The 19,797-nt window shown below is 41.6% G+C and overlaps 1 protein-coding gene across 5 annotated transcripts in view; it reads left to right on the forward strand.

Annotated features, from left to right (window-relative positions):
- LOC126281423 (ATP-dependent zinc metalloprotease YME1L-like) overlaps window positions 1-19,797 on the forward strand; it is a 252,411-nt gene that overhangs the window by 123,953 nt on the left and 108,661 nt on the right. For all 5 annotated transcript variants that reach the window (XM_049980379.1, XM_049980388.1, XM_049980395.1 and 2 more), the window contains one exon: window positions 3,521-3,623. In XM_049980379.1, coding sequence (XP_049836336.1) covers window positions 3,521-3,623 — 103 coding nt within the window. The remainder of the gene's footprint in view (window positions 1-3,520; window positions 3,624-19,797) is intronic.

Below are 19,797 nucleotides of genomic sequence, written 5' to 3' on the forward strand. Positions count from 1 at the left end.
TCCCCTATGGCACTGCGTAGTATCCTACGGTCTTGGCGTGCATCCGTGCATTGCTGCGGTCCGGTCCCAGGTCGACAGGCACGTGCACCTTCCGCCGACCACTGGCGACAACATCGATGTACTGTGGAGACCTCACGCCCCACGTGTTGAGCAATTCGGCAGTACGTCCACCCGGCCTCCCGCATGCCCACTATACGCCCTCGCTCAAAGTCCGTCAACTGCACATACGGTTCACGTCCACGCTGTCGCGGCATGCTACCAGTGTTACAGACTGCGATGGAGCTCCATATGCCATGGCAAACTGGCTGACACTGACGGCGGCGGTGCACAAATGCTGCGCAGCTAGCGCCATTCGACGGCCTACACCACGGTTCCTGGTGTGTCCGCTGTGCCGTGCGTGTGATCATTGCTTGTACAGCCCTCTCGTAGTGTCCGGAGCAAGTATGGTGGCTCTGACACACCGGTGTCAATGTGTTCTTTTTTCCATTTCCAGGAGTGTATATATGTGTCTGTGTATGTATGGATGGATATGCATGTGTGTGTGTGTGTGTGTGTGCGCGAATATATACCTATCCTTTTTTCCCCCTAAGGTAAGTCTTTCCGCTCCCGGGATTGGAATGACTCCTTACCCTCTCCCTTAAAACCCACATCCTTTCATCTTTCCTTTTCCTTCCCTCTTTCCTGACAAAGCAGCCGCCGGATGCGAAAGCTCGAAATTCTGTTTGTGTGTTTATGTGTTTTATTCATTGTGCCTATCTACCGGCGCTTTCCCGCTTGGTAAGCCTTGGAATCTTTGTAAGATGGTATCTGCTCTTTCGGACATGTCTGAAAGAACAGATATCATCAGTGACCATGCAGCTCGTTAGTATGAAATTACAATCAGATGAACACCCTTAGCTGCTTACAGGCGTTGACATACAAAAACGGGGACAGATGAAAATATGTAACGAATATAATGGGCAGAGGCGCTACGAATGTAGTGCGGGACAATACGTTGGGAATGTGGTTTTCGCTGGAGGCATGTCAGAGATAAATCCCTGGAGTCGGCTATCCTGTGTGTCCTCGGTGGCTCAGATGGATAGAGCATCTGCCATGTAAGCAGATGATCCCGGGTGCAAGTCCCAGTCGGGTCACACATTTTCATCTGTCCCTGTTGAAGTATGTCAACGTCTGCAAGCAGCTAAGGGTGTTCATTTCCAGAATGATATTTTCTCTCTGCAGTGCAGTGTGCGCTGATATGAAACTTCCTGGCAGATTAAAACTGTGTGCCCGAACGAGACTCAAACTCGAGACCTTTGCCTTTCGCGGGAAAGTGCTCTACCATCTGAGCTACCGAAGCACAACTCACACCCGGTCCTCACAGCTTTACTTCTGCCAGTATCTCGTCTCCTACCTTCTAAACTTTACAGAAGCTCTCCTGCGAACCTTGCGGAACTAGCACTCCTGAAAGAAAGGATACTGCGGAGACATGGCTTAGCCACAGCCTGGGGGATATTTCCAGATTGATATTTTCACTCTGCAGCAGAGTGTGTGCTGATATGAATCTTCCTGGCAGATTAAAACTGTGCACCCAACCGAGACTCGAAGTTGGAACCTTTGCCTTTAGTGGGCAAGTGCTCTACCATCTGAGCTGCCGAAGCACGACTCATGCCGGTGAAGCTAGGAGACAAGATACTGGAAGAAGTAAAGCTGTGAGGACCGGGCGTGAGTCGTGCTTCAGTAGTTCAGATGGTAGAGCACTTTGCCCGCGAAAGGCAAAGGTCCCGAGTTCAAGTCTCGGTCGGGCACACAGTTTTAATCTGCCAGGAAGTTTCATATCAGCACACATTCCACTGCAGAGTGAAAATATCATTCTGGAAACATCCCCCAGGCTGTGGCTAAGCCATGTCTCTGCAGTATCCTTTCTTTAAGGAGTGCTAGTTCTGCAAGGTTCACAGGAGAGCTTCTGTACAGTTTGGAAGGTAGGAGACGAGATACTGGCAGAAGTAAAGCTGTGAGGACTGGGCGTGAGTTGTGCTTCGATAGCTCAGATGGTAGAGCACTTTTCCATGAAAGGCAAAGGTTCCGAGTACGAGTCTCAGTCGGGCACACAGTTTAAATCTGCCAGGAAGTTTCATATCAGTGCACACTCCACTGCAGATTGAAAATATCATTCTGGAAACATCCCCCAGGCTGTGGCTAAGCCATTTCTCGGCAATATCCTTTCTTTCACGAGTGCTAGTTCTGCGAGGTTCGCAGGAGAGGTTCTGTACAGTTTGGAAGGTAGGAGACGAGATACTGGCAGAATCAAAGCTGTGAGGACCAGGCGTGAGTCGTGCTTTGGTAGCTCAGATGGTAGAGCACTTGCCCGCGAAAGGTGTTCATTTCATTGTAATTTCAAGAATTAAATGTTATGTAAAATTATTTATTGAAATTATGTGTTTGGGTGTAACTTTATGAGAGAACTGGAGCCACATTATATCATTGCATCAATCTCAGCTATATCCATGAAGTCTGAAAACAACTCGTTTCCCCTTGCAATAAATGCACCCACAAAAGTTATTGGACTTTGAGAAAAATAGATGACTGTAGGCTCTTATGAATATAATATGCAAATACTAAATGCACACAAAATGGCTTTTGAAATAATTGTGAACCAAATGAAAAGTATATGTAATTAATTACCTCACTTCTACCAAATGAAATTTATCTTTTCCTTTTATCCAACTTGCAAAGATTCCTGGAATGAAATAGTCTTAATGCAACAAAATATTTTTTTATATATTTAATGGACATTCAGTCTGCACATCCTAATCAGATACATAAAAGAATACAGTTCAGCAATAGCAATCAAGAAAAATCTAATTCCCAACAAGACCTAGTTGTCTATGAGACTTAATCAGAATGGAGTTTTTTACATTAGTCCATTACATTTATAAAAGTTTCATTGCCCGTTTTATTTGTATTGGTTTCATAGACATTAACATCTCTCTCTCTCTCTCTCTCTCTCTCTCTCTTTCTCTCTCAATCTCTCTTTTATTTATTTTTAATTTTTAATTATTATTTTTTCAGTGGATACTAATAACAAGGCTCACATATCACTGTCTGTGACAGACAAAAATTTTCAGAAAATTAAACATTTTTACTGCACTACCATGCTCAGTTGTTGCTATTTCTTCTGCAACTACAGTCTGCAAAATATATGAAATAGAAGTGGTGATATTGCTCATTATGAAGCATTTTTTTACTTAGAAAAGCTGTGTACAATCCATATATGCAGTCATTTGAAGGGCAAAACTAGTCAGTGCTTTCTGCAAGAGATTTTTACCTTTTGCTTTGTAGTGAAGCATGGAATTAAGCTTCTGAGAGTATTTCATTTTATCTACTCTTAGGCATTAAATAATTATATCCTTTGTATGTGTGTTATCCATATATATAGTTTTTGTTGTCAGTTATTTCTTGTGTTTGGGATAATCTATTGTCTTCCTCTTATTTGTTCTACATTTAAATTTGATTTTTCTACATATTTTCTCTGTTTCAGATTTGATCAGAATCAGGGAGTGATTGTCCTTGGAGCTACAAACAGGAGGGATAGTTTAGATAAAGCTCTTATCCGTCCAGGAAGATTTGATGTTGAAGTAACAGTAAGTTACTCTAAAAATTGATAGTTTATGCTCTACAAAGGTGGTTTGAAAAGCCTGGAAAAGAGCAACAAACACTGTTTGTTTCATAAACAACTCACCTTACTTATCAACATAGTCTCCTTTCAGGGTTATACACCTGGTCCGGCAGTCCTACTGCCTTTTCATCTCGTCAGAGCTCCTATGTGAGCTGCTAGAGCTGGTGGTGATGTGTGCATGAGGTGCGCTTGCTTGTGTGAATGAATGTGTGTGTGTTTCCTTTTCTGAACAAGGCTTTGGCCAAAAGCTACTGTGTAAGTGTCTTTTAATTGTGTCTGTCTGCAATATAATGTGTCATCTGTATGGTGAATAGAAATCTGTCTTTTCCTTACATTGTTTATGTTCCAACCTGGAGTTTTCATTGTTTCAATCTCACGAATTTTCTTTTGGCAGTCATGGATTTAGGCAATGGTTTGCTTTGTGGTGGCATCAGTTGGATGGCCAGAGTGTGTTTTGTCTTTGGTGTTTATCCAACCGTGTTTAAATTCATTAATCCATGAGGGGTTGAATGAAATGTCTCCTTCTTTCATGGAAATTTACCAGACATATCAAACCACCTTCATAGTTACATTAATGTATAGAAAATGTTGTGTGCTTTATTATTTGCATTATAAGTAAGTGACTGATAGTAAAGTTTGTTGTTGTTGTTGCGGTCTTCAGTCCTGAGACTGGTTTGATGTAGCTCTCCATGCTACTCTATCCTGAGCAAGCTTCTTCATCTCCTAGTACCTACTGCAATCTACATCCTTCTGAATCTGCTTAGTGTATTCATCTCTTGGTCTCCCTCTACGATTTTTACCCTCCACGCTGCCCTCCAGTACTAAATTGGTGATCCCTTGATGCCTCAGAACATGTCCTACCAACCGATCCCTTCTTCTGGTCAAGTTGTGCAACAAACTTCTCTTCTCCCCAATCCTATTCAATACTTCCTCATTAGTTATGCGATCTACCCATCTAATCTTCAGCATTCTTCTGTAGCACCACATTTTGAATGCTTCTATTCTCTTCTTGTCCAAACTATTTATCGTCCATGTTTCACTTCCATACATGGCTACACTCCATACAAATACTTTCAGAAATGACTTCCTGACACTTAAATCTATGCTAGATGTTAAGAAATTTCTCTTCTTCAGAAACGCTTTCCTTGCCATTGCCAGTCTACATTTTATATCCTCTTGACTTTGACCATCATCAGTTATTTTGCTCCCCAAATAGCAAAACTCATTTACTACTTTAAGTGTCTCATTTCCTAATCTAATTCCCTCAGCATCACCCGACTTAATTCGACTACATTCCATTATCCTCATTTTGCTTTTGTTGATGTTCATCTTATATCTTCCTTTTAAGACACTGTCCATTCCATTCAACTGCTCTTCCAAGTCCTTTGCTGTCTCTGACAAAATTACAATGTCATCGGCAAACCTTAGAGTTTCTTCTCCGTGGATTTTAATACCTACTCCAAATTTTTCTTTTGTTTCCTTTACTGCTTGCTCAACATCGAGGAGAGGCTACAACCCTGTCTTACTCCCTTCCCGACCACTGCTTCCCATTCATGTCCCTCGACTCTTATAACTGCCTTGTGGTTTCTGTACAAATTGTAAATAGCCTTTCGCTCCCTGTATTTTACCCCTGCCACTATTAGAATTTGAAAGAGAGTAATCCAGCCAACATTGTCAAAAGCTTTCTCTAATTCTACAAATGCTAGAAACGTAGGTTTGCCTTTCCTTAATTTTTCTTCTAAGATAAGTCATAGGGTAAATATTGCCTAACGTGTTCCAGTGTTTCTACAGAATCCAAACTGATCTTCCCCGAGGTCAGCTAATACTAGTTTTTCTATTTGTCTGTAAAGAATTCGTGTTAGTATTTTGCAGCTGTGGCTTTTTAAACTGATTGTTTGTTAATTTTCACATCTGTCAACACCTGCTTTCTTTGGGATTGGAATTATTATATTCTTCTTGAAGTCTGAGGGTATTTCGCCTGTTTCATACATCTTGCTCACCAGATGGTAGAGTTTTGTCAGGACTGGCTCTCGCAAGGCCGCCAGTAGTTCTAATGGAATGTTGTCTAGTCTGGGGACCTTGTTTCGACTCATGTCTTTCAGTGCTCTGTCAAACTCTTCACGCAATATCATATCTCCCATTTCATCTTCATCTACATCCTCTTCCACTTCCATACTATTGTCCTCAAGTACATCGCTCTTGTATAGACCCTCTATATACTCCTTCCACCTTTCTGCTTTCCCTTCTTTGCTTAGAACTGGGTTTCCATCTGAGCTCTTGATGTTCATACAAGTGGTTCTCTTATCTCCAAAGGTCTCTTTAATTTTCCTGTAGGCAGTGTCTATCTTACCCCTAGTGAGATAAGCCTCCACATCCTTACATTTGTCCTCTAGCCATGTCTGCTTAGCCATTTTGCACTTCCTGTCGATCTCATTTTTGAGACATTTGTATTCCTTTTAGCCTGCTTCATTTACTGCATTTTTATATTTTCTCCTTTCATCAATTAAATTCAATATTTCTACTAGACCTAGTCTTTTTACCCACTTGATCCTCTGCTGCCCATTCTTCTTCTACTGTATTTCTTTCCCCCATTCCTGTCAATTGTTCCCTTATGCTCTCCCTGAAACTCTGTACAACCTCTGGTTCTTTCAGTTTATCCATGGCCCATCTCCTTAATTTCCCACATTTTTGCAGTTTCTTCAGTTTTAATCTGCAGGTCATAACCAATAGATTGTGGTCACAGTCCACATCTGCCCCTGGAAATGTGTTACAATTTAAAACCTGGTTCCTAAATCTCTGTCTTACCATTATATAATCTATCTGATACCTTTTAGTATCTCCAGGATTCTTCCGTGTATACAACCTTCTTTTATGGTTCTTGAACCAAGTGTTGGCTATGATTAAGTTATGCTCTGTGCAAAATTCTAACAGACGGCTTCCTCTTTCATTTCTTAGCCCCAATCCATATTCACCTACTATGTTTCCTTCTCTCCCTTTTCCTACACTCGAATTCTAGTCAAGTATCATATAAAATTACTTAAATGTCATGTGGCATATTGCCTGGACATTATTTTAGCAGCAGCACATCCAGTGTGGAGTGTTATTTTGCATGAAATTAAGAAATTTGATAAATTCAAGTTCAGCTCCCTGTTGATTTGTTACAAGACAGATAATGTTTGGTTCAAATCAGTAACCACTAAATTCAATAAATTCATTTTTATCATTTAACTGCATTGAGTGCAAATGTTTTTGAACATTATTACCAAATCTACCATTAGAAGTTAAAGAACAAACATTTTTTACTTATTAATGTGTTCATTCATCTGTAGACAAATTTCTTTGTATGGAAGTCATCATTACACTAACATATATGTAAAGTTATAATAGATGTACATAAGATATTGGAAAAAAACAGCACACACACACACACACACACACACACACACACATACACACACAGACACACACCGCTTATCACTGAATTACATAAGGCGGAAGGAACCAGCTTCAAACAACAGAAAAAGTGCTTGAAACTTGAAATTGATAGCAATGAGATATTTGGGGAAAATTTAAGTATAATCAAAAGGATAGGCAAATAGGAAATGGAGGTGGTGTATTTGTCACAGTAGCTAAGAAACTCAGATCTACTGAGATAGAAATTGAAGCTGCATTTGAGATTGGCAAGACTCAGTATCAGGGGTGGGCATAAAATGATGAATGGATCTTCCTGTCACCCACCAGACACATCTGCTAATGTAACGGAAAGCTCCAGAGAAACCATCAGTTCACTTGTATGTAAATTCCCCAAATCACACTGTAATCATCAGGGGAAACTTTAATCAATCAACAATTAATTGGGAAAATTAGAGTTTTGTTGGTGGAGGGTGTGATAAAACAACCTGTGAAACTTCACTAAGTGCCTTCTCAGAAAACTACCTAGAATATATAGTTGGTACCTAGCTCATCATTTCTGAGAATGTACGTTTGGAGCATATCATTGTATGGGAGTAAAACGTGGACTGTGTGAAAGCGAGACCAGAAGAGAATCAAAGCATTTGATATGTGGTGCTACAGACAAATGTTGAAAATTAGGTGGACTGGTAAGGTAAGGAATGAGGATGTTCCGTGCAGAATAGGAGGGGAAAGGAATATATGGAAAACACTAACAAGGAGAAAGGACAGGATGATAGGACATCTGTTAAGACATCATTGAATGACTTCTATGATATTTAAGGGTGTTGCAGAGGGCAGAAATTGTAGAGCAAGACAGAGAGGAATACATCCAGCAAATAATTGTGGAAATAGGTCGCAAGTGCTCCTCTGAGATGAAGAGGTTGCCACGGGACAGGAATTTGTGGCGGGCCACATTAAACAAGTCAGAAGACTGATGACTATAAAAAAAAGTATCACTGAACTAAAATTTCATAGATATGACATATAAAAGCTACATTTTTGTCAAGTTTAAGAATCTTTTTCAAAATTTTCTTATCCAAATGGCTAAACATAACAGCATATTACTACATCTTTTGGCCTGATATTTGAAAAATATTAGTACTTTCTATTATCTGAATACAATGTTACTTTTTAGGTTGATTATTGATGAAAACTGCAGTACTGTGAAACATTAATTCAAAAGGTTCAATAATCTTTTGGTTGAATATTCATTACATTTTCAGAAATTATTTTGTAACCCAGTTGACTGTAACTATGCTTCCATTTTCATTATTGTGGTGTCAAGATTACATCAATGTTATAGAAAATAGCCAAACGATCAGACACCGATGTTATAAAAATTTTACTTTTACTGTGTAGAACTACCACATATCACATGGTGGCTCAGTTTGCATTAGCACTATATAATAATTGTTTATACCATTTAAACTGCAACACATATAGTTTACGTTTCCCACACTGGACAAAAGGACAAATAATTTTTTTAAATCCTAAATAGAAATTTTGCTCCATTTGTCAGTGAGTAAAAATTCAGGAAAAGGAACTCTAATTCACCCCTGTGTGCAATTAAGAAGGTGGATCACTATTCTATTGTGATTGCACTACCTGGCACATGTTCAAGAATTGAGAATTTTTATTCACTATTGATCATTTTACAATGAAATAGGCTTCATCACTGTTGTTTAATACAGGTTCTAGTATACATGTTAAACACCACAATAATAAAATATGCTACAGGAATATTTCTAATATTTCTAATATATTTCTAATATATTTCTAATATTTACCATAGTATTGTACAAACATTGTGCAATAATAATTGGATAGAGCATACAGGACATAATTATACAACACACAGAAGAATAATTATACAAAATGTAAGCACACCTTGGAATGATACAGTAGAGTATGGGAAAATCTGTTAACTGCTAATGTCTTCCTCAGGCATCTCAAAGAATTCTTTGATATTGTAAAATGGGTGATCTGATAGCTAGCTGTACCATGTAATTTTTTTAAAAATGTTAGATCCATAGACCAAAAATAGGCTGCACTTTTGTTGAAAATTTTGAGTGGGTTCTCTTTGTGGGAATTTCTAGTTCTTGCAAACCTGTACATTGGTATATTTATAATAGCCTTAGCTCTGGTGCTGTGTTCATGAGTTTCTTCTCTAGCAGCAAAATCTGAAATATTATTTTTAACATAGAGAACAGACACACAAAAATATAAATTCATAATTGTGAGTATTCTGAGTCCCCACGTATCCTGTTTTACACATATGTAGCCTAGGCCTTTTTTTGTCTTTTTAAGATATTCTTGATGTGAGGAGAGTGGCCCCATACAATCAGACCTTATGACATATAGGACCGGAACAGTACAAAGTATGTCACACTAAGGTATCCCAGCACACTAAATCCCTTAGCTTCAAAATGAGGTATAACACCCAATATATTTTTTCACGCCTTAGTGTAAATATCCAAAAGTTGTTTTCTATTTCTATAGACATTCTCATTAGGAGTTGTTGGATTTTATCAGGACTGCACAGGAATTTATTAGCTGCAAACCAGTCCAACGCTGTTTCAAGAGTTTCTTTTGTTACGCTATTCAGATATGAGATTTTTCCATGTGTGATAAGTAGAGTTGTATCATCTGCGTAACATATGACAGAATGAGCTACGTTATTAATAAATATCATTGATTGCTGCAATGAAGAAGAAGGGACGAAGAATAGATCTTTGTGGAACGCCTATGCTGTTTCCTATTAAGAAGGAATTTACGTTTCTGACTGAGACAAACTGTTTTCTATTGTTTAATAAGAATGCATTACAGCTAACATGCTCCCATGCACCCCATATAACTCCAGCTTTCTTATTAGTATGTCAACAGGAACACCATTGGATGCTTTGCTTAGGTCACATCATAGCAGTGATGCCATATTTTTGTCTTCAAGAGCTGCTAAAATTTGATCCACAGCTTCTGAAATGACTTCTGTTGTGTTTCTCCCCTCGTGAAAACTAAACTGGTTGTTACACAGGAAGTTGTGTTTTTCAAAGTAGCTGCTTATTCATGTTTGTAGCAGTGCCTCAAATATCTTTGAAAATATTGGCACAATTGAGACTGCTCTGTAGCTTTGGGGAAGGTATTTGTCCTCCTTTTTAAAAAGTGGGATAACTTTTGATAAATTGAGTGTTTATGGAAATGCTCTGAATAAAGCTAATGGTGTAGAGACTGCATGTACTGTCTTTTTAGTTATGTAATTGGACGACCAATAGCAGTCCAAAATTTTAGAATTCGAAAATTTGAAAACAGCTTTTATAATATCAACAAATGTCGTTGTCTGGCCACCTGGCAGTGGGGCTCTAATCAGATCCATTGCTGATGAGCTTGTTGCATGAATATTGTTTTCTATTTCTGTAACTGAGTTTAAAAAGTAGTGATTTAATTCATCAGGATTTAGCAGAGCATCTTGTGTGCATTTTGTGTGTCCTCTCATTTTATTGTTTACCCCAGCTGGGTGTTATCATTCTTCTTTTCTTGAATCACCCAATTCTTTGACTAACCTATCCATAGTTTTTAAGGAATGAATATGAGTGTCTTCTAATAAAATTGCAGTCTTGAATCAATTCTTCTATTGATAAATAATGTAAAATTATATATTTAAAATATGCATATGCTGAGTCATTTTATGAAAGAACTCCAGTTGTATTTTGCCCTAATTTTTGCTTGAAATATTTTCTGCACATCTTATTTTGCTCAGTTTTCTTTGAAACCTTGTTTGTTAGAATCCTTGTAAAATCTTCAATTCTGTAAGTTCTGCTGCTATATGATGTCTTTACAATTATGGCAACAATGGTTTTCTTGAAAGCTGCCTGGTAATCCCCTCTTGAGTCACATATTTCTGTGTAAATTTGGGGAACTGTATCCTCATTGCACAACTCTTGAAATTAATTTCTGAGTTTATCAGAACACCAATTTTCACATGTTTCCCACATTTAAAACTAATACTTCCCATATAGGACATAACAAAACTGTTGTGACTCGCCGATCATTCAAAGTGCCGCTTCACAATTACATGCATCCTCTATGTGCGGCGGTGTCTGCCAGCCATGCAGCAGCCGCGCCACCTAAGTGGCCAGCCAGCCAGCAGCCACTATACTTGGACTCAGTCCTCATTCGAATGTTACGGTGTTCTCATGTCTTGCTTGTCAACTTGCTCTGTGACTTATATGTGTTGTGTCGTTTTGAAATATATGTGTTCAACTAGACATTATAACAATTGGCAACGAGGTAGTGGATTTTTCCTTTTCATCGTTGACCCACAGGTTTCCATGGCTACTGTCAAGCAATTGTTGCAAGGTCTCATGGAACAGCAAACGCTTCTAACAGCAGTGATTCGTGATTTCGTCACGGCATCAAATGCGGGGCGTTTCTCGTCATTGGCTATACCTCCTTTTCCTCCTTACGACGAGATGGCAGAAGACTGGTCTGATTATGAAAAACGTCTTCAACAGCACTTCTTGTCATTTCATGTCATGGATGAACAAACATGTAAGTCTCTGTACCTTTCCTGGATTTCACCTCAAATGTATCAGTTGTTGTCGCAATTGGCTCCTTTGAAAGATCCTGCGTCTTTGTCCTTTGCTGATTTATGCTGACTTCTGTCTGTCTATTTTCAAAATCTAACACATGTGGTAGCCTCTCGTGTTGCCTTTTATCATTGTCAAAAACAACTGCATCAGTCCTACTGCGCTTGGGCTGCTGAAATTCATGGCCTCAGTTGAAAGTGTCAATTTGTTACTGTTGGGGGAAATACAAACTCTGTGTGCTGTTGACAATGCGTGCGGCGCATCCCCGCCGGCCGACATGGCCACAGTGCACTCCCACGCGCAGCCTCGGCCTAACCGTAAACAACCCGCTAAGAAGCTGCAGCAAAACCCCTAGTAACTTCCTTCATGTCTGCGGTGTTTTATGAAACATTCACGCGAGGATTGTCTGCAACGCTGGGCTGTGTGTCACAATTGCAAAAAGAAAGGTCATGTGTCTTCCATTTGCAAGTCCGACCGCATGCATGATGTTCATGAACATGACGCTGATTCTGATTCTGTGTTGTCTGTCAATTGCACTTCTTCCCTTTCAAGGAAGTTATTCCTCACTGTCCAAATCCTTGGTCAGGATATTTGCATGCAGGTGGATACCGGTTCTGCTGCCACTATAATTAATTCTCAGACGTATTTTCAGTTGGGTTCTCCATTCCCATCACCTGTCACTCGGCAATTATGGACGTACAATAAATAGAAGATTTCTCTCTTGGGGCAATTTAATGCTGAGGTATCTTACAAATCTGTCGTTCACACTGTTCTCCTATTTGTGGTCGACCAGAGTAACACAGAGAATCTTTTTGGTTTCGATGCCTTTCGCGTTTTTGCGTTCTCCATAGATGACTCCATCAATATCGTCTCTTATGATATTCCTTATGCTCAGTTGGATTCCTTGTCGACGACATTTTCGTCCCCTTTTTCTCCTGTGTTAGGTTGTGCAAATGACTTTCAAGCTCATATCACGCTCAAACCCATTTCTTGGCCTAAGTTTTTTCGGGCTCGGCCCATTCCTGTGGCCCTTCGTGATCGGGTAAAATGGGACTGGATCGTCTCACTACTTCAAGGGTCTTGCTTCGTGTCACTTCCAGTGAGTGGTCCTCTCCTGTCGTTATCGTTGCTAAGCCAAATGGTGATATTCGTCTCTGTGGCAATTTCAAAGCCACTGTAAATGCTCAGTGCCTCATCAACACTTACCCTATGCCCCAACCTGAAAAACTGTTCACTAAACTTGCTGGAGGCCAGTATTTTTCTAAAATTGACCTGTCAGAAGCTTATCATCAACTTCCTCTTGAGGCTGCTTCCCGGCAGTTTCTGGTCCTTAATACACCTTTCAGCCTCTATCAATACCAATGCTTGCCATTCGGGGTTGCTGCTCTCTTTCAGCGATTTTTGGAACAATTATTGCTCCCTGTCCCTGGGTGTATCAATTACATGGACGACATTGTTGTCACTGGCTCCACCACTGAAGAACATCTTTGGAATCTCCGCACACTTTTTCATGTCTTACAGAATGCTGGTCTTAAGTGTAACCTTCAGAAATCACAATTTTTTCAGGTATTTCTCTCGTACTTGGGGTTTCAACTCTCTCGGGATGGTATTCGTCCACTTCAGCAAACTGTCACTGTGATCGATGTCCTTCCTTGCCAAACATCTGTTAAGGAACTGCATGCCATCCTGGGGAAAAATAGCATACTATCACAAGTTATTACTGTCTGCTGCTTCAGTGGCCCAGCCGTTGCATCGACTGTTGCATAAAAACATACCTTACTGGTCTGCATCATGTGATACGCCTTTCCAGAAATTGAAGACTATGCTAAAACAGGCCCAACAAAAGTATTCTCAAATTGAAAAAGAAGCTTTGGCTATTATTTATGCTCTTCACAAGTTTGGTGTTTTTCTCTATGGATCTAACTTTCACCTTGTTACGGATCACGAACCACTTGTTTCCTTGTTTCATCCATCATCGTCACTTCCCGACAAGGCTGCACACCGCCTCCAGCGTTGGGCTCTTTAATTGTCTCGTTTCAATTATGAGATTCATTTTTGGCCGACGGCTCTACATGCAAATGCTGCTGCACTGTCTCGCCTTCCCATGGGTCCTGATCTGGCATTCGATAAGGACGAACTTTTGTGTTTCCACCTGGATGTTGCCGAGAAGTGGGTTGTGGACGGATTCCCCATCACAGGGGACCGGCTGGCGGCGGCTACGGGTTCTGATCCTACCCTCTCCTGGGTTTTACATTGTATTCAGAAGGGTTGGCCAGATCGTCTGTCCGCTAAGACTTCTGACCTGTTGCGGAACTACTATGCTTTGTGCTACTGCCTCATGGCTAGGGATGGTGTTATCCTCCTTTCCACCGACAATGCTTCACCACATGTTGTGGTACCTGCGTCTTTCGTGCCTTCGGTCTTGCGCCTCCTTCACCAAGGGCACTGGGGTGTGTCTCGCACAAAATCTCTGGCATGCCGTCATGTGTACTGGCCTGCCATCGACTCTGAAATAGCACACATGGTCTCTGGCTGTGGCCCTTGTGAGTCACAGGCCGCCACCCCGAAGTCATCCTTGTCACCGTGGCCTTCGCCTGAGATGCCCTGGGAGCGCATTCATGCTGACTTCATGGGACCATTTTTAGGTACTTATTGGCCCCTCGTAATTGACGCCTACTCTAACTTTCCTTTCATTGTCCGTTGCACGTCGCCTACCACCGCGGTAACCACAAGTGCCCTCGTCCGCAGTTTTTCTTTCAAAGGCCTTCCCTCTACTCTTCTTACTGATAATGGTCCACAATTTACCTCTTCCGATTTTGCAGATTTTTGTACTCATCACTGCGTTATGCATATCACGGCCCCTCCGTTCCATCCAAAATCATGCGGTGAGGCTGAACGACTGGTCCGCACATTTAAGGCTCAGATGCAGAAACTCCTGACTTCTTCTGCTGCTGCTGATTCGCTTCTCCAGTTTCTAACTTCTTACCGTTTCACCCCCATGGGTGACCACAGCCCGGCTGAGCTCTTACATGGCCGGCAGCTCCACACGCCACTTTAGCTTCTGCGGCTTTCCACCAAACATCTGCGGGTGCCTTTGTTTGGCCGGTTCACCGCTGCCGACCTTGTCTGAGTATGGGGATATGGCAGGGGGCCAAAATGGAGTCCGGGATGCATCTGACGACACCGTGGCCAATGCCTGTATGAAATCCAGATGGACACGGGTGTTGAAGTGCATCATTTGGACCAGCTCGGCCTCGTGTGCTGGCAACGCATGTTCCGAATGCTGCTACACCACCTTCGGCTCTACCTGATGCTTGGGATCTTGGCATATCTCATTACCCACAATGCAGCCCTCTCACCATCATCTCAGTGCCAGTACAAGAACGGATGCCACCAGGAGACGTGCCCATGCAGGAACTGGAGGACCATCATCTGTCGGAGCCATCTACTTGCCTCCTTCTCCTACGGATACCGACACATCGCCCATGTCTCCTATTATATCAACGGGACTTGCCGCAATGGGCAGATTGGTGCACGGGGCCCTAGCAGATTCGACCCCTTCCTCTCCATTGTCATCAGGGACACTTCCATCCCTATGGGAAGCCTCCTCCTCGAGACTTTACGGCCAGTCAAACAACGCCTATGGACATTAGCAATCTACAGGCCACCTCCATCAAGACCAGCACAAAAATTTCAAAGAGGGGAAAAGTGTTGTGACTCACTGATCATTCAAAGTGCCTCCACGCAATTATGCACATCCTCTACATGCGCCGCTGTCTGCCAAGCATGCAGCAGCCATGCCACCTAAGCGGTCAGCCAGCCAGCGGCCGCTAGACTTGGACTCAGTGCTCATTCGAACATTACTGTGTTCACATGTCTTGCTTGTCAACTTGCTCTGTGACTTATATGTGTTGTGTCATTCTGAAATATATATGTTCAACTTGACGTTGTAACAAAAACTTGCGAATAAAATTAAATTAGTCACACGTAAATGAGTCTGTGAAAATTTATTTAATGACATTTCATGTCTCACATTACTGTATCATAAATTGTGAAGTTGGTGAACAATGAATAAAAGGGCAAAAGTAGGGAACTGTGTTTCCAAATTCTTTATATGTTTACTAATAAATTCACCTGTTCCATTTGTCAGCAATCAAGTGAAACTAATGAAATGTCACAAAATGATCCATTGTGCATTCACAGTAGTCATAAAATTACTCTTATCTTTAATGTGTTGTACTTCTATTGCTTGTGGATGAGTAATTCACATTTAAAATGTGTGGAATCTGAAGATGATTTTATGTTTCACGTAACTTTTTTGTACGTATTTCATATTACATTGACTAAGATTCTCTGGCAACTTCATGAACAGACATGTTAATCGGATTTAGTAGTATATTAACTTGTATTATTTTTATTATGTACACCATATTTATTATCAATATAAATTCACATGCTTTAGCCAGAATGTTATGTAAATATTGGATGCGAACATGTGTGCCTATTCTCCACCCTCAAATAAGAATATGAAATGTTTTCAGATATCAAACTGTCTTAATAAGAGTTATGAGGAAAATATAGAAATGAAAATTAGCAAAAAAGGGAAAAAACTAGATTTGCAACATGTCACCAGAAAAATTACTTCTTGTTTCTCTAACTGCTTACTGTACCCAGCAGGAGAAGCAACTACTAAATTTCATACAACAGACCATGGACCAGTCCGAAGACTTTTAAGAAAAAGAAATTAATGTGTAAGTTAAACACTGTAACATTATTCCTTTGCAATCAATTTTGGGTAAAAATGTAATCCATTTTTGTACTATAATGAATCACTTTTAGTTTTGCTGTTATCAGCTGTAAAATTGCTATAGCAAGAGCAAACACAATTTATGGGACATAGCACTTCAAAGAGCAACACGCAAGATAAAATGAAGTACAGGTTGTTCATAGCACTGACAGGTCGACTGGACAACAGTAATACAGGTTACAGAATAGGCTAAGCAGACAGACATATGGATGGGACCTTGTCAGGGGCTCCCCTCGACAGCTGGGTAGGTGGAGCCCTAGTAGGCTAAACTTACTTTGTCTCCATAGCTTCTGTAGTTGCGCACAGAATGTACTGCTTCTCTTATCGTTGACGTCAGAAGTTTGTCCTTCTCAGGATTTTTTGTGCTTCTTTGCTGTCTGTGGTGCACACAGCTGTGGTGGCTCATGACAGGCCTGACTTTGCAGCTCCCAGCCTGAACTGCGATGGGGGCATGTTACTCTGACAGCTGCTTCGCAGCCACCGGCATGGTAGTCAGCACTGCCTCTGCTAATCTCTGCCACATCTTGGCCAGGTGCAAGACCATTTTGAGTACTGCAGAGAGTGTGGAGATGACTGCAGACAGCTCTCCTGCATGCACAGGAGTTGCTGTGTTGTGACTGGATGCAGCTGGGTTTTACGCAGTGGCTGGGTTGTTTCCACTCCTGCCGACATCCATCGTGTTGTCATCTTCTTCTCTGCACATTTTTCTCCTAGAAGAATCAACATGCAATTCTTTTAGTGTGCCCTCTCGACACATTTGCAATCATGGGCATGCCATTCTCTGATGCCCTCTTCAGTGGGAGCGGCTGTTGCAGTGTCAGCTGCCGGCGACGCCCTCTCATTTGGCAGACTCCTTGCCGCCTATCTGGGCTCAGACAGCAGATGGATCAGTCGGTAGTCCTCTTGGGCTGCTGTCCATGTTGGTGAGCTATTGTGGCCTTAATAACTTTGCAGGTATGGTAAGTTGCTACATGTGGGCCACGAAAGTTTGCACACTTGGGTACATGCATCCTTGGGAATGGACAGCTGCGGCTGGCGTGGCCACCTGCGCACTTCAAGCATACCTCGGGACAATAACAGTGGTGAGCCACATCTCCCCCTGGAAGCACTGTACCATGCCCTTCTTTATTTAAGATTCTCCATAGTGATCTTAGTGCTGGCCACCTGTTCTCTGAGATATTGGTGGTGATAACCAACAGGGAAGGTGCCTCTTTGTGTGTAGCATGGGACTTGACATGCATCACTTTGTGCACCTCAAGTCAAGCCACACCAGATCTTCTTTTACAAATTCCAAATCCACCATCACAGGGAATCCCTTGACAATGATCTTCAGTAATTTCTTAGGGACGGCAGCATGTGTATATCAGTGTATGCCCTGGTTTGACGCCTTGCTCATCATCTTGGTGCAATCTCCAGTGTTTACAACTTGCATCTGCATTATGGGTTGCTGGAAGTCCTTATAGTCTTCAGCAACCTCAAAGACTAGCCATCGCTGCGATTGAGCATTTGTGGTTGCAGATCGGCAGGCTGCCGCATCTTCTTCTCCTGAGCAGGCACTTTGGGTACTGCCCATGTCTCCTGCTGCCTGGATGGTCAGTGCTCAACCATCTCATCATCTGCCAGCTTGGTGAAGTGGTTGGCAGTTGCTGTAAGTGTTGGGGACAGCATCATATGGGCCCAGCTGCACGTCTAGACGTAATGGTGGTCCAGGCTAAGGCTGCCATACTCTCATTGGTGATGACACATCTTCTGCCACCGGTGGTAGAGACAGAAATGTGCTTCTCATTCTTGAGTGCCTTTTTGATGCCAGTTGGTGCACAGGTGCCTTAACAATTCAGCTGTTTGTCATTGAGGCGAAACAGCGCACTGGCCACCTTCCTTTGCTCCCACTCATCAGCCAGAAGTGATGTGGCAAGTGTGTAGTGCACTATTACATCATCTTCACCAGATCATCTTTCATCTTGATGTCCATGGAGGGGGCCAGGTCATAGTACATGTTGGGTCAGATTGGGCAGTCAGTGGAGCAAGCTCTTGCACGTGGTGGACTGCCACACTGACATCTCCAGTCATCACAAGTGGAGGGGGTGATGAAGCTGTAGGCTGAGCAGGCATGACCGAATGGCAGTCTGCCACACTCGTGGCTTTGTTCATCACTCCTCAGAACTTTGGGCATGTCCACAGCATCTCTGCTCTCTTCTAGAGTGACAACTGAGCCTTAGGCCAAGTACTCATTTGTGATCTCTTAAGTAATACTGTTTCTATGGTGGCTCACCAGAGCATGCCAGGACACCAACCCATGTGGCCTCTATAAGTGGGCCTATGAACTGTAAGGACGCGTGATCTCTGAAACCTCTCACGTCATTAGTGAAGGTACATCACACCAAAAACATTGTGACAAAAATGTTAAATCCAATATCAAAATGATAGGCAACTGGGAAATGGAGGTGATGTGTTTTCAGAGGTAGACAAGAAAGTCAAATCCACACCGAGAAAGAAATTGAAGCTACATGTGAGATTGTTTGGACAAGACGGAGTATCAGGGGTGGGCATAAAATGATAATTGGATCCTTCTATTGGCCACCAGACTCATCTCCTGATGTAACTGAAAACTTCAGAGAAAACCTCAGGTCATTTGTATGCAAGTTCCCCAATCAAACTGCAATCATTGGTGGAGACTTAACTGGGAAAATTAGAGTTTTGTTGATGGTGGGCATGATAAAACATCAGGTGGAACTTCATTAAATGCCTTCTCTGAAAACTTCCTAGAACAGATAAATAGGACACCACTTGTGATGGAAATATATTGTATCTAATGGGAGCAAATAGACCTGACCTCTTTTTGGATGTCCACATTGAAACTGGTATCAGTGGCCATGGCACGGTTGTGGCAGCAATGATTAACAAAGTACAAAGGATAATTAAAACAAGCAGAAAGATATATATGTTCAGTAAACTAGATAAAAAATCACAAATGTCATTTCTCAAAGAGGAACTTGAAACTTTCAGCACATATCAGGAGCATGTAGAGGAACTCTGTCTCAAATTTAAGAGAATAATTGACCATGCACTGGGTAGATAATGTACGTAGTAGAACGGTTGATAAAGGGAAGGATCGTGTAAGAAACATCTAAAGAAAGAGGGATTACTGCATAATAGGTATAAAACAAAGCATAGCACTATAGACAGACAGATGTTGAATGAAATACATAGGGCTGTCAAATGAGCAATGAGTGATGCCTTGAGTGGGTACTGTAGCTGAATATTGTCAAGTGATCTTTTGCAGAACCCAAAGAAAT

Source organism: Schistocerca gregaria, chromosome 1 (genome assembly GCF_023897955.1).
Source record: "Schistocerca gregaria isolate iqSchGreg1 chromosome 1, iqSchGreg1.2, whole genome shotgun sequence".
In the NCBI taxonomy this organism is placed as follows: Eukaryota; Metazoa; Arthropoda; class Insecta; order Orthoptera; family Acrididae; genus Schistocerca; species Schistocerca gregaria.